Genomic DNA, 15,007 nt, shown 5'->3' with positions numbered 1-15,007 from the left:
AAAGCGTATTTATTAAATTCAAATATATTTTTAAGTGTAATCACCATATTTATTTCAAAAACATATGGATGATATCAAAATAAGCAATTTATCTCAATTTTTTCTGCGTATTTCTTCTTGAATATGACGGCGATGTTACCTAACTCATCTATTACAACTAAATCTCCTCTGACACTTTTTCTGTCTGGGATATCACCTTTAAATGCAAAAACGTATATAATGAATAATATCAGATTAATATTGAAGTTAATTCACAGGTAAATCAAAGTTTATTTGGCGCTATTAAGTCTTTGTGATTACACGATTATTATTTTAGCAAATAAAAGTTTACCGAGATTTTATGGTATATGTAAAACATGCAAGATTTAATATTAAATGATATAATTAACAACTATACATCTTATGTTTTTTCAAGTTAAAATAAGATTTAATATTCACTATGACCTTAAAAAGGTATTTTATTCACAATTTGATAGATGAGAGTAAAACACAATATTAAAAGACCGGTTGTTGAGTACAGAATCCTTTTTAATGTACTATATCTGAATGAATTTAAATATCAACTTTAAAATGGTCTTAGACTGTCTTCGGGTTGATGGTTGATGAAAATGCCAACCGATGAACAAATTACTTTATCTTAAAAGTCAAATTTCCAAACCTTAACCCGAAAGATATTCACAGACAAGTAGCATGCAATTCAAAACTATATTTTTAACAAATTTAAATTCTTAATTCAATGCAGTTAGAAAGTAAATATATGAAGAAAAAAAAACGGCCATTGCATTGGTCGTTGAACCCAACATTATAGTAGTTTATATCATATTATGTCCTTTATTATTCTAACATTGAGTACATTGCATACATAATTGTATATTATTTTTTCGTTAGTCCAAAATTCTTCCTTTTTGAAATTACATTAAAATCGGTCATTGCATGTTTTTCATGTAACTTTGTCAGTTGATAGCGTTGTAAACGGGTCTAAAATGGGGAGTAAATGTGTTTTTATTCCTGACGACTGCTGACAGTTTTACCTGTCGTCTTAAATCATGTCAAACCGCCTGGAGACAAACCTTCACTTGGACTGAATATTACACACAGATGTGACTCTATATCATTATATAACGTTACCTTTCAACATTTTTGGCTTCCATTTTTCTCAGACGCTTTTTCTGCAATTTCAAGACCTAAATTCCTGTGATCCTCGTAATTTTGGATATTCCTGGAAATTTTCTGAGAGACGAGGAACTACTGTCTCATGTTCTGGCACCCCCACTATGATTCTTTCAGAATAGTTAATTGGATAATCAAAAGTTTCAATCAATTTGTATTTTCATCTCTCGACGATGTTCGACTGGAATTATGCTAACTTGATATTGTGCTGGTTAATCTTACCTACAGTAGACTCGATCAGACTAGTTGACAACGGTTATGAAGAGGTTGTTATCAATATTGGTAAAAATGTCATAGAAGATCCGAATATACTCAAAAGATTAGAGGTGGGTGTGTCACAATTTATCAAAGACCAATATTAAAAAAAAAAACAGACAAATATTTTCCAAATATTTCCAAAACAAAAATATTTTATTATAAAGTTAATCAAGGATGAAAGTTTTGAAGAACAGTAATTGCCTGTTGTGTTTTGTTACATCTTTGATGTTCCTTGTGAATTAAACCTTGCTTATCGGATAAAGGTGTCGGTCGACCATCAGATGATGAATCACATTTAAGTAATAAGGGGGAAAATGTGTATAAAAACGTAATACCAACTTGAATCAACATTTCAGTCTGGCTTAATGTAATAAATAATATTACAAACAATTGATTTACAAAGAAATGAGATTAAAGTTTAAATTCTAAAAATAGGTTCTTCAGTTTTTTGACATTAAAACAAAGTATTATATTATATATGTATGCATATCAAGAAAAAAAAACATCTGAAATGGCGTTGTTTATAAAAGAATGTCTATAAAATTTAACTGACAAATACTAAATCTGATTGACAATAACAATATTTTGACGCAGATATTCGTTAAGGAACAATCAACAAAGACAGTGAAATTTCTAACAATTGAATAAATGCAATGGCCGAGTTCAAAATGAAAAATATATTATTTTGTCAACTCCTTTTTGAATACTGGACATAATTTTGGTGTTAGGGGTTGAAAATTGAAACCATGGTACCAGACAGGCGACACTACACTACACTACCACATCACATAATATAACACAGATGAATTCAAAAATTAAATTTCTTAATGGGTTTTTGAACACTTTCAACCCACTGAGCATGCGATTGAAGCCAATTGAAACAGGTAAAAAGTGAACCTTACCAATGAGCATAGCCTCCATATCGTGGAAACGAATTCACTTCTAAGCGATAATGATATGGAGTATAAATTACATATAAAAAAGATATCTCAACAATAGTGATGTTAAAAAAAGTAATGGCATAAAATTAAATGGCTTTAGGTTCAAGAAAAGTAGGATCTGATGTTCTCAAATGAAAATTATTGATGGAGGCCAAATTCAAGGGGAGTAACCCGTAACCCTTATTTTGAAAAAAAGAAAATGATAATGAATTAGCTTTTAATAATTTGGAATCTAGAATAAAGAGGAATGTATAAATATATTATACTGATAGAAGATACAATAGTATATAAATCATTAGCAGGAAACTACATAAACTATTATGAATGTTTGTCGACTGAGATTAAAAAAATAATTGCGCAATTGCTATGTTAAAATTATGGAAATTTGACAACTCTAGTACAATAGTCATACATCATAACACGACAACATGCAAAATTATACATGTGCATTTTGATGTTGAAATGTATCACTTTACTGTACGTTTTTGGCAACTCAAATCTACAACCGCATTTCATGTTCTAGAAGTGGCATCAAGACAGTTTAATGATCAACTTTGTTTAAATGATCTTATAAGTTATTCTATTCGTATCAAATCATGTTTCTAGAAATACCTAGGTCTAATTCTGATCAAAATGCATGGCTTGGATGTTTCACTTTGTGTTATTTCTACATTTTGTAATAATGTATATTACCCAATCAAAACACTGTAAAACGTGGTTATACTATGATATCCCAATTCCCGAAACATGTAAGGAAATCTTTTATTGAACAGAACACTTGATTAGTATAATATAATAATATGACACAAAAAGAGATGCATGATAAATTCGTCGTTTAATGTCAGTAATACATTTTAACAGAGGAGAATGTTGGCTTTCGGAGTACCATAAAAAGAAACATTATAACTTTTACCATCTCATCACTATTAATGTCGAGTATCTCTTGTAGTTTTGATGGATAGTTTTTTTTTATTGCCAATATAACAGAACGTTGAAGACAGGTTGTAGAGCTAAGGTATCATTTATGTCATTAAAACAATAGACCACTGTATGGAAGCATACTGTGTTTAAACGACCATGAAATAGCGAAAACGTTTTCTTCAAATAATTATGTGTGAAAAAGTTCGTTCATATTTGTCAAATATTATTCTGCTGGTGGACAAGACTGTTCCCTCATGTCATTCATCAATCCATCTGCCTTCAGCTATTAAGTCCAAATTCAACAATTTGCTGCGAGTATCTTGGCAGGCATTACTTTAGTGAGTTCATCTCGCTGCGTTGTTTCTTCGGTTTATATTAATATATGTTACTGTAACTAGCTATATATGCAGACGAACCAGTTTTCAGACAATAGATTCTATAGCTATTACTGACAATAAATGTACTGACCCAAAAACGAAAAGACCTACTGTAAGAGATCTATGGACATTGAAATAAGGAAGATGTCACATTTCTTTAACAACACGTGACAGATACGACATAGGAGGGAACAGTCCATCTCCCACCTTCATGCTGGTCAGCGTCCTAAGAGTCATACAATTAAGCCGCTTCGGGAACGAGGCAAAGAAGTAAAAAAAATAATTTCAATATTAAGTTCAATATATAACCTGATATTGTTCACAATGTTGTTAACAGACAGGAATAATATCTGATACCTAACAAAATATACCACATCACAGGCCTACTATTAATTAGTATTTTTTCGTTATTTCAGAATTATTTAACAGTAACATCACAAGCTCTTTTCACAGCCACCAGACAGAGAATCTATTTTCGAAAAATTACAATAGTTATACCACAAACATGGAGTCATAGCAGTCTCTATGCAAACGCCAAAGATTCTGAAACTGAGCATGCGCAAATATTGATAGACACTGAAAACCCAGCCTATGGACATGCACCATATGTGAAACAATATGCCGAGTGCGGATCTCCAGGATTATACATTCATTTAACACCAGAGTATTTATTAAATTATGAGGTCACATTCAGATGGGGACTACCAGGTGAGCACATACTAAAATGAAATCTGTGGAATATTTTGACCTTCACGAAGGTCAAGTATCACTGAAAAAAAAATCCTAATCGAATTTCTCATCAGTAACTTAGTAGCAGCTTCAAGTCGTCTACAATGATTCTTCCTTCAGTTCGTTTTATTTCTTGTGGTAGTTTTTTGTGATTTCCATTGATATTTTCCAGGTAAAACACTAGCACATGAATGGGCTCATCTGCGATGGGGATTATTTGATGAATATCCCATTGATCCCCAGGACTCGCCATTTTATAGATATGCTGGTCAGTGGCATCCCACGAGGTAAGATGTATCAATTAATTATCAGGTAATTGAATACATTATGCACTGTATGTTCACTTATACTCAGTTTTCAATTCCACATGGTTGGAACCCATAAATAACAATCCTTGTAATTAAGCAACTTTTTCATGTTATGATTCTGAAGTACGTTATGGGCGACATGTATTTTGACTTCAGATGTACAACAGAAGTAGAGGGTATATTGAAGAATGAGAACAGAAAAGAAGGATGTCTAGTTGATCTGTTTACGGGAAAACCGTCAGCCAGCTGTAAATTCTTTCCACGTATAAAACAGAACAAGGCCGTAGCTTCTATTATGTTCATGCAATACCTAGAAAGTGTAAGTAGTATGTTATCCCCATGAAGGTATTATAATTTGTGCTGATAAAAGGTTCAATATAAGATAGTCCTCGCTATACTTTTAACATATCAGTTTTATTCGTGTGTATATATATCTGTATTATTGTTCCAATTTACGTTCCTCCTCTGACGCCAACTTATGCTTGATAAACCAACTTCGAAATTTATTTTCTTCTATTGCAGGTTGTAGAATTCTGCGATGATGCCTATTCCTCACCCGTACATCTCCGCCATAACAACCTTGCACCAAACAGACAAAACAGACTGTGTAATTACCGCAGTGCATGGGAAGTCATGAAGAAACATCCCGATTTCAGATCAAGTAAGATGATCTTATCAAATTACTGCTTTTCATGGGTGAGTAAAAAGCGGTCTTCAATCAGGATAACTATATAATTTAGATCAATCCAAAGTTGTATATCAAGCTTTAAACTTCTGTTTGATTAAGTTATACCCTGCGACCATTATAATCAAATCATTGGTATTTCAGCACACAAATCATTACCACGAGGCTTTGATACTACTCCAACGTTTAGATATGTTCAAGTCAGACCGCGAAGAAGAGTTCTTGTTCTTGATACAAGTGGAAGTATGTCGGTAAGTGCGGTTTAACCAACTACAGCGATTTTATATGCAAGGGAACGAATAAACAACAACAACCTTCGTGTTCTTTAAATTTCAATGGAACATTTTAAAGTCCATAGTTCGTCAATGTCCGTGGTTAATCGTACCATGGTCTCCAAAACGGGGATTGTTTAGATTAGCTAACCAGTTATAGTATTCACAACTTACACTCGAAATTTGAGCCATCTTAGCCACGTGTATCCATAAATATCCGCATTTGAAAGTTAAAAATGCGACTAGTCTTTTTACGAGATTTTTTATTTTGAATATTCGTTGATGACGTCATGTGTATATAGTAGACTCAATAATCTGGTCTCACTTCGTCTACGCACAGCTGCGAGGAAAGAAATCTGGGTGTCAGAGGCTATATCGACACGACGTCTCTGACGAAGTTAAACTTTCGGATACCCCAATTTTCAGAGAAAATAAACTTGGGAACGAAATAAATAAAAAAATGAAATTTCTTGTTTGAGGATGAAAGAATTGTTCTTTTTTTGTAATGTTTTGGTAATTCTGAAGACTTTTTACGCATAGTGAAAGCCCAAATCAAACCCGTGAATGGTCAAAGAAGTTATTGTGGTTCAAAGTTATACGTGAACATCAATAATACTGTGGTTTGGTTTAATTACAGGGATCCTCATTGAAAATCCTACGTCAAGCTGCCACCAATTTCATTATGAACAGTATTGAAACTGGTAGCTCTCTGGGTATAGTTGAGTTTAATACAGCAGCAACGACATTGTCACCATTAGTACGGATTTCTTCTCGAGCAGATAGAGAATTGTTAATCAACAGACTACCTAAAACAGCTACTGGAAAGACAAGTATTGGAGGGGGATTATTAAAGGCTATCCAGGTAAGTCGTAATTTGTACTCGACCTTTTACGTGCGTTCAAGAATTTGCTCCCCCGCAGAGCAGAGTGATCTACTTATTGGTAAATACAAAAGTTGGTTCTTACAACATACTCGAAACAAATTTTTTTTTTTTCAACACAGAAACTGAATCAGATTAACCGTTACCACTATCAAAAATGCACACAGTTCAAAACTTTTTTTAGTCAAATGAATTACTTTAGTGTAGTTGGGAACTGGTAGAATGCTGATCTCTGTGACTGACTGTCCTAATGTAGATTTATGATGGGCTTCAAAGAGGACTACTACAAGCATACAATTCTACCAGTACTTCATCTATGTAGAACAACTGCAAATACGCGTTGGAGAAATTGGTTGTAATAAATATTATGTTATGGATAAAACCAGTTTATAGAGCATATTATATTAATTTTCAAGTGGTGAAATAAAAATAAACTTCACCAGGTTTAATGTCGAACTTCCCCTGCTTGTCGTGACAGCAGATGACAATAAAGGCGAAATCTTCATCAACACATGTGACGGTTATGGGATGTAACGTCACATAAATTATAGTCAGCAAGTGTCAGGATTATTATCTCAGAATATGCACACACATTTGTCAATTTAGTTAATCTAACCGTACTGTATTCAAGTTATGTTATCGCAATTTCATTTTTCAAATAGAATTTTAGCTTCAGAATATAACAACTATTGGATTGGAGCAGTTATACTGACATTTGGCGATCTGGTGATTACAACTATCCGGTTCTTATCAGATATTCTATATGAAACTTGTGTGTTCCTGTTCTTCCATATCAACAATCTTAACCGAATCCTATATTCCTCTATATATAATGATCAAATTTATGTTTATAGCTAAATGCACCTTTTTAAATACAATGAAAATGCAACGCCTCTTTGTTGATTATCTTAAAGCTATAATTTGTCATTCTGTTAAAATGTCACCTGAAACATTTCTGGCCTGTTTAAATTAAAATATTTATTCTCTTATATTAAACTACATTTTAAAATCTAGCCATTGGTTTATTCTTGGTGGCAAACCAACAGCGATTATTCTTCTATTGCTAATGTTCTGGTGCTTTGCGTTCGAGACTTGGTTAGGACATTAAAAAATCGTTTCCTTCTTATTATAAGTATTACATTTTGTATTTCACAGGCCTTACTGCATTCTAAAAGTGGTGTTGGGGGTACACTGATCCTGATTACAGATGGTCAAGAGAATGAATCACCGTGGATAACAGATATCAAGCCTTCCTTACTCAAGCAGGGTGTAATGGTCCATGCTTTAGCCTATGGCCAGAAGGCCGAGACCGGTATTTCTGCATTAGCAGATGAAACTGGTGGACGGACCTTCTTCTTTTCTGGACAGAGACAATCTACATTGGTTGATAGTTTAGCTGCTATGGTTATGCCTCAAACATCGGAAGGTTTTGAATCTCCTGTTACTGTAAGTTTAGCTCTCTTTCAAAATGTCAAATCAATCACATAACGATATACACAATACAATTACCTTTTGGATGATTCAATACATTGAACAGTTTCATTTGATGCCATATAATAATCGTTGTTCGTAATGTTGTGTTTCAGGTTGTATCGGATACACAAATTCTTGATCGTGCAACTCCATATAAGGGCACATTCCACATTGATTCTAGTCTGGGGAAGGACACCATACTCACATTCATGCATGAAGACCCTATTGATGTAATTATTCGAGGTCCAAATAACACCGAAATTAAAGTCAGGGATATCTCATCTTCCCTGGATAACGATATAACCGGTGGACTTCTTCAGGTTCCATTACATGGAAATGCATTGGTAGGTAGCGTATATTCATATCATTTAGCACAAAGATAAATCACGACAATAAGGTACATTACCATACCCATGCTTCAACAGCTGTTATTTCTATCAATGGCAATCATCTCCATTGCCTTCATCAATATGACACTCAACGCAAATTTTACAGTATATGTTATAACAGTAACAGTACCATAATACGTCAATATTATAGTTGTATCATCATGAGAATTATCAATAAGTTTAGCCCATTGCGTTCCTTCTCATTACAGACGGGAGTATGGACATATGAAATACACCCATGGCGAACAGGTACACAAGTATCTATAAGTGTCACTTCGCAACCACCGGTTGAAGATGGTTCAACAAGTATCCAAACTAAATCTTGGATTTCAAAGACCGAGTTACAATTCAATCCAAAAGAAATGTTTGTTGTCTTTTCTGAAGTTAGACGTGGTAATGCACCGGTTCTTGGTGCTCAGGTCTATGCAACATTCGAGGGTCCCAAATCGACTTCAAGTTTCTTCACACTAAAGGATAATGGAATTGGTGAGTATCCTTTCGTTGAAAGTTGTCTAAAGAAATATATTTGAAAGTGAATTTCACCCATAACTATACAGCTTTTACCAGTGTTTATGCAGCTTATGTTCTATTTTTTGTACGACACAGTTCTCTAATTTGAAACCATAATTTACGTATTAAATCACAAACTGACACACTAAATATCGAGTGCCGATGTAAAATGTGAGGTGAAGAATGATGGCTGGTGTCGACCACTAGAACATTATTTTGTATTACAGGATCTGATTTAATTAGCGGTGATGGAATATACTCAGCCTATATATTAGCTAAAGATTTACAGGGAAATGGTCGTTACAATATGAAAATAACCGTCATTGGAAAGAGTAATTCTACAAAATTTGTTACCAGAGGAAATCGTTCTGGTGCTTTAGCTGTAGGAGAAACATGTAAGGAGTAATCTTTTATTATTTAAACATGGTGAGGGTTTTCTTGGCCAGAATATTTTTTTGTGCACTTTGTTATATTCAGATCGTGGTACTTGGTTTATTTATTTGGCTTATGGCACAAGATGCTCACTGAATTAGGTTTTCCTCCGAAATATTTCCTTATTTTGTAATAATTTGGAATAACGTTTATCAAAGCTCCTGCACTAATTGCATTGATTTCATTTTTGCACATTTCATTTTTATCTTTCTCATTTAGTTTCAGCACCAAACTTTGACCAAGAATTAGCCCCTGTGGATGATTTTGAGAGGATATCATCTGCTGGTGAATTCCGAGTAGAAGGTTTCCCACAGTCGTTGGCGGATATTGCTGATGTTATTGCTCCGTCCAGAATTACAGATTTATTGATCGAAGAATTTGATCAAGATACAGGACGAACTAGTTTAAGATGGACAGCAGTTGGTAACGATATGGATAGAGGAAAAGGTTTGTTTCGCTGAAAACGGTCTATTGGCATCCGTAGTTGTATTATTGTGTCTGATTCTATCTTCATTAATCTTAGTGTGTGGATTTTGACTTTAGTGTATGATTTATGAGCTGTAAGTTTCACTAGCATTCGATTCTTAAACTGTACTATTGTTCTGATTTGATACTTGTATATTTCGTTCTCTTTTCAGCACACAGATATTACATACACACTTCACACGATTTTGCGAAAATTCGTGAAAATATAGACGAAACGAACGTCATAACCGACGTCCATGTTATATTGGGAAGTCTTGACGACCCAAAAGAACCTGGTGAATTTGAGACTATCATTTTGAATATTCCACCTGCAGGAAATAACACTATATTTGTTGCTGTCCGGACCGGAGATGAACATGGAAACGTTGCTGATGTGTCCAATATTGTGACTCTATCATACACGACGGATATTGCAGTGAAATGGGACAAACAAACCGAGGCGTATTCCATATACTATCTAAAAACAATCATTCCTGCCGTTGGTGGATTCATATTAATGTTGGTGGTAGTCACTTGCTGCTGTTTGTGTTGGACTAAACGAGAATCCCACGAAAAACGCATGGCTCGAAAGAAGGCAATGGCGTTGGAATCGGTTGCTTTTGATGCATGCGACGAAACGTCTATGAATTACAAAACCGATGGACGATATCCCGCTAGATTCCATGAAGATCGTGAAACGTGGGATTGATCACATGGATACCAGTTTTAGTGAAATGTTATGTATCAGTAAAACAGATGAGATTTCTATATTAAATTGGAACACTCACAACATACCGGTGAGATACCAAATCTGGAAAATCATTTTGTTGTGTTTTGGAAAAAGGTCACTTTCAATTCACGAACTGTTGAACATAACCATGATGTAGGATATATATAGCCTCTCCTTCCATTTAAGTCACTATTCCGAACTAATTCTTCATATCTCATAGCTATTTAGGTCAGTTCGTTTATTATTGCGGCATTGTATATATTCCAGAAATTGGCATGTAACTGCGCCGTTATCAGTAAGCCATTTATGGGTAGAATAGAAATGTTGCCTAAAAAATCAGGCTGCAAAAAACAAAAAAAACAAAAAGCAAAGACCCATGAGGAGTCAGTCAGTTTTGGACCAAGGTTTAACAACAAAAATATAAAATGAACCTACTAGGTTCGTGATGTTTCAACCCCATGGTTCTGAAGAGCGTTTGTTAATTTGAAACAGTTAGATTTAACCTGAAAATGAAAGAGAATACTGTCTTTCAAGTAAATGATATACATTATGAGATTATGGAAAATTAAAATTTAATAATTTTAAATGAAGTATTAAATCAAGAGTATCTCCATGGTATTTTGAATATTCTTAAAATAACCATTACCAAAACCACACTACTGGTATAGCCTAGTGGGACTCAATAAAATCATTCCATCGGCATTGCTATCCACCGGTTTCCATATATGTTTTGATTATGGGTAAAGGGAGATAATACACTTCCTTTTCATTTATCCCAGACCAAAATTGCAATACCCAAACTATACTCACAGCTTTGTCGTTTGACGCAAATACAGACGCCAATATTATCATTGATTGGAACTGCGATAAACATCCCCTTGTTTTGACAATTGCTAACTGTAAGTATTATGGCTTAGATCAAAAAATGACCTATCAAAACTTTCAATTCCCGTTTTAGGCCCGTGGTTGTTTCCCATAGGGAGCACAGTGATTTAAATAGAATATGTCTTCGTATTTTTCGCAAAAGTTTCCCCTTTCTTAGTGATTCAGACTTCAATGGCTGGTATATGCCTAGAAAAAAACCCATTCGGGTATAATTGGAATATAAGCCTTGCTACATCACGTTGCACAGTAAAGTTCCCTTTACATTTGGATATAACCAAACGCAATTACCTGTCAATCTGTGGCATTTCAAGCTTTGAAAACTGTCTTATTCACATTTGGAAAGGAATTCCCAGTAGATTTTTCTTTAATGCTACACTCCACTTAGGCCTACCATGAATCATTATATTGTGACGACTTCCTGCCTTTTAAATAGAATAAAAGACCAATTTAATGCCTCACCACTGACAGGATCTCTTCATTTCCGCTTTGACTTACTTTCCCGCCTTAAATGGATATTTTTGTCTACATTATCCAGTCTCTCAATCTTTCGTCCTATTCCGAAATTTCTTAAGTTTCTAGTCCTAAATATTTATTTTTGACGGTTGACAAACAGGCGAATTTGATTACAAATGTTACGAATAAATGATATAGACCTGCTTACAAAATATGTAAACCCACCACAAGTCTTTGATTTATGACCCAAACATTGATCAAGGCTGGTGAGGAACAGCAAGTTTCGGACTATCGTCTGACTTTTTAATCGAAACTCAAAGATTAGCAGACGATATATCTAAACACGTGACCGTCGGTTTGTTGTTATTGATGGGAGAAAGCAGGAAGGACAAGGTCGTATCCACATGGTGTGATTTAGCTACAGTTGATTTCGAAATATTTTGATACAATTTTGGGCTTGGAGTGATTTTTACGTATAGGGAGTAACCAATGAGCTTGCTGTTATCTTTGGCATTTTCATTTTTATGTGAATCCGATTCGGTAAGTGTTATTTTCTAGAGTACATTTACATTTTGAATGTGTTGTTTACATTTTTCAACTGAACTTTGACGTGTATTGTTCCTCATCATGTAGGCCTAGACTATACATCTGACTTAATTTAAATCCCTTGTCCTCGTCCGTTGATACAACAGTTGAAAGGCAAGAGGAGTCTTTCAAATACCTGAATTGTTACTATTAGACTATAGCCTAGTAATACTAAGTATTCGTGGCCTTATCTCAGTAATTCGGTCAAATTTTTATCGGCCGATAATATGTCGATGAAAGTGTTACGATATGGTTAAAAATAGAACAACAGGTTGGACCATTGGACTCTGTACAAATTCCCTTTCTTAGTTTCTATGAAGATAAAAATGTAGCTATCGAATAACGGTGCCACATATGAATTCAGACAAACACAAAACCTGTTTTTTTAACATAGGCCTCAGGATATCTTTAATGATACAATTTTTCAATAGTAATTTGATTAAGCCCAAGACTGTCTTGAGGTCCATAGAAATATGAGGTTTGGGTATCTTGTATTTGAAATAATCACACTTCCATCCCAGAAATGTTCCATCGGATTGAAAATTGTGCTCTGTAAAATCATTTTAAATATTAATATTCTTTCAGTGGTTGGCATTTTCGGGGATTAATTTGGGTCTTGAGTTTGCTCTAATAGTCTTTACTTAAGAAGTACTAAAAGTCTAAAACGCACGAAAATTGCATAATCCCTTCAAATATACCTCAAACTAGAAATTTCGCTGTCTATTTCAATGTATATACATGTATGTGTTTTCTATATAGGGCATAGTCTCATCAAATTCGAGTCGAATTTTTAACTTTCATATGTGAATAATTATGGATACACATGAGCTGAGAACACCATTACTGATTATGTAAGCTAATAACATTCCTGTTTCTGAAACTAAGGTGTGATTCGTCGAACGGATAGTGAAGATGCTCCTTTAAAAATCTTGGTATTGTTTTTGAATTGATATAAATTCATTTTTAAAATTCTAGTCAGTCAGGAATATCCGAAATTCATGCATAGCCTAATATGTGCCAACTTGGTGAACTAAGATTGATTGGTCATTTCTGTTTAATTATTAACGTCACTTTAAATGTAGTTGCGTTTGTAGTCTTGATGTGATGTCATTTGTTGATGTGATGTGATGTTCAGCAAGGGTGATATTTCCGGGAAAAGCCTAGGTATAGTTGTAACCATTATTTTGATAAGTCATTTTGATATCACGAGTTTTACCATGATAGTGAGTGAGAGGCGTGACGTGACAGTGTATATGTTTGCTATTTAGACAGGTTAAAGTTCACAACAGTTCATGTCAAGACTCCACGTGTTGTATCAGTCAACAGGTCCAAGGTACTCTAATCTACACAAATACTTTAATATACCAGTACATAGAAAAATAATGAACGAATCTGGTGACCGATCGCTCAACCCTATCCCCATAGAATCTTTTCAATAAAACTTCCAAATGGGAAACTTAATTGGACAAAATATACACAATTTTTTTTTCTTTTTGCATGTTATTCTTCTTGAAAAACCTTTGGGCTAACAATTTTGAAGGTTTTGTAATATTCCCTCGTGTAAAACATGATTCCGTAAAATAATTCTTTCATAGATTAATAATGACATTTTGCGACCATGCCAGTTTGGTTTGAAAATTTATTGAAAATTTAAGTAGTTTTTTTCTCATGAATCGTGGAATTAAATAGAAACAGCTGCACCCCTATTAAATCATCTATAGACGTAATGTACTCACAACAATTGCATGACATTCTCTTGAAATATGTCAAATTTTACTTCTATTTGCATAATAGGTGTATATTTTGTTGAGTCATTTTGGATTAAAAGAGTTATCCTTTCTACTGCTTCAAATACCGGTACATTATATTTTCATCGCGGCATCATCGATAGGATGATTATAATCTAACGAGGGTAAGATTGACTGGCGCTGCTAGAACTTGGATCCTCTCTGATTACATTTGTTTTTTTTTCAAAAAAATGAAAGTTTTGTTACTAGCACTAAGTTATCAGTGCCCATAGATTTTGATACTAGGCAATTTGAAGTGTAGCATTATGTTTCAGAGTGCGATATCATGTTTTATGAAAATGATTTATATTTTGATCACAAGATTTACATTAATTGAGTCATTTTATGTAAATATCTACCAGTCGTGATCGATTAAGAAACATTGTGACATGAAGTTGTCTGTAGAATATATTAATTAATGTCTAATGACTTAATTACCCCGAGGGAATTTCTTGGTAAACACTTGGATTGGGTTTTCATCGGCGACAGTAATTGGTAAAATCTTTTGATTTAAATGAGTTCAGGTAGCGTACAGTAAGCTATGTAGACATTTCAAGGTCTATGAGAATTGATTACCAGGGTATGCTGTAAAGTAAATTGTACACTCTCAAAATAACTTATCAAGTACAAGGTGCTATCTACTTGTCTACCCTCTATATAATTTAGTGTATATATATATTTTGCCAACTGAATTTGCCTTCATTTAAAAGGTACAACTGTACCAATGCAACTCATAACAATATATTCGTCTATTTAT

The 15,007-nt window shown here is 34.0% G+C and overlaps 1 protein-coding gene across 1 annotated transcript; it reads left to right on the top strand.

The window, feature by feature from the left end:
• Window positions 1-1,087: 1,087 nt before the first annotated feature.
• Window positions 1,088-11,123, top strand: LOTGIDRAFT_238844 (hypothetical protein). The gene is made up of 13 exons (XM_009051933.1): window positions 1,088-1,496; window positions 4,084-4,375; window positions 4,569-4,683; window positions 4,861-5,023; window positions 5,227-5,365; window positions 5,534-5,640; window positions 6,299-6,523; window positions 7,697-7,987; window positions 8,128-8,358; window positions 8,613-8,889; window positions 9,141-9,308; window positions 9,565-9,792; window positions 9,984-11,123. The coding sequence occupies exons 1-13, from the start codon at window positions 1,344-1,346 to the stop codon at window positions 10,517-10,519; spliced, it is 2,925 nt and encodes a 974-aa protein (XP_009050181.1). The 5' UTR covers window positions 1,088-1,343; the 3' UTR covers window positions 10,520-11,123.
• Window positions 11,124-15,007: the final 3,884 nt, after the last annotated feature.

The sequence above is a fragment of the Lottia gigantea genome (assembly GCF_000327385.1).
Source record: "Lottia gigantea unplaced genomic scaffold LOTGIsca_175, whole genome shotgun sequence".
Lineage (NCBI taxonomy): Eukaryota > Metazoa > Mollusca > Gastropoda > Lottiidae > Lottia > Lottia gigantea.
This window is presented reverse-complemented; position numbering and strand designations above follow the sequence as displayed.

What these genes read in the sequence shown, in the direction of transcription:
- LOTGIDRAFT_238844 (XM_009051933.1), top strand. Translation starts at nt 1,344, where the DNA reads ATGTTCGACTGGAATTATGCTAACTTGATATTGTGCTGGTTAATCTTA. An exon ending in TCATGCAATACCTAGAAAGT is followed by an intron (nt 5,024 to 5,226) that starts GTAAGTAGTATG and finishes CTTCTATTGCAG; the next exon opens with GTTGTAGAATTCTGCGATGA. An exon ending in ATACAAGTGGAAGTATGTCG is followed by an intron (nt 5,641 to 6,298) that starts GTAAGTGCGGTT and finishes GTTTAATTACAG; the next exon opens with GGATCCTCATTGAAAATCCT.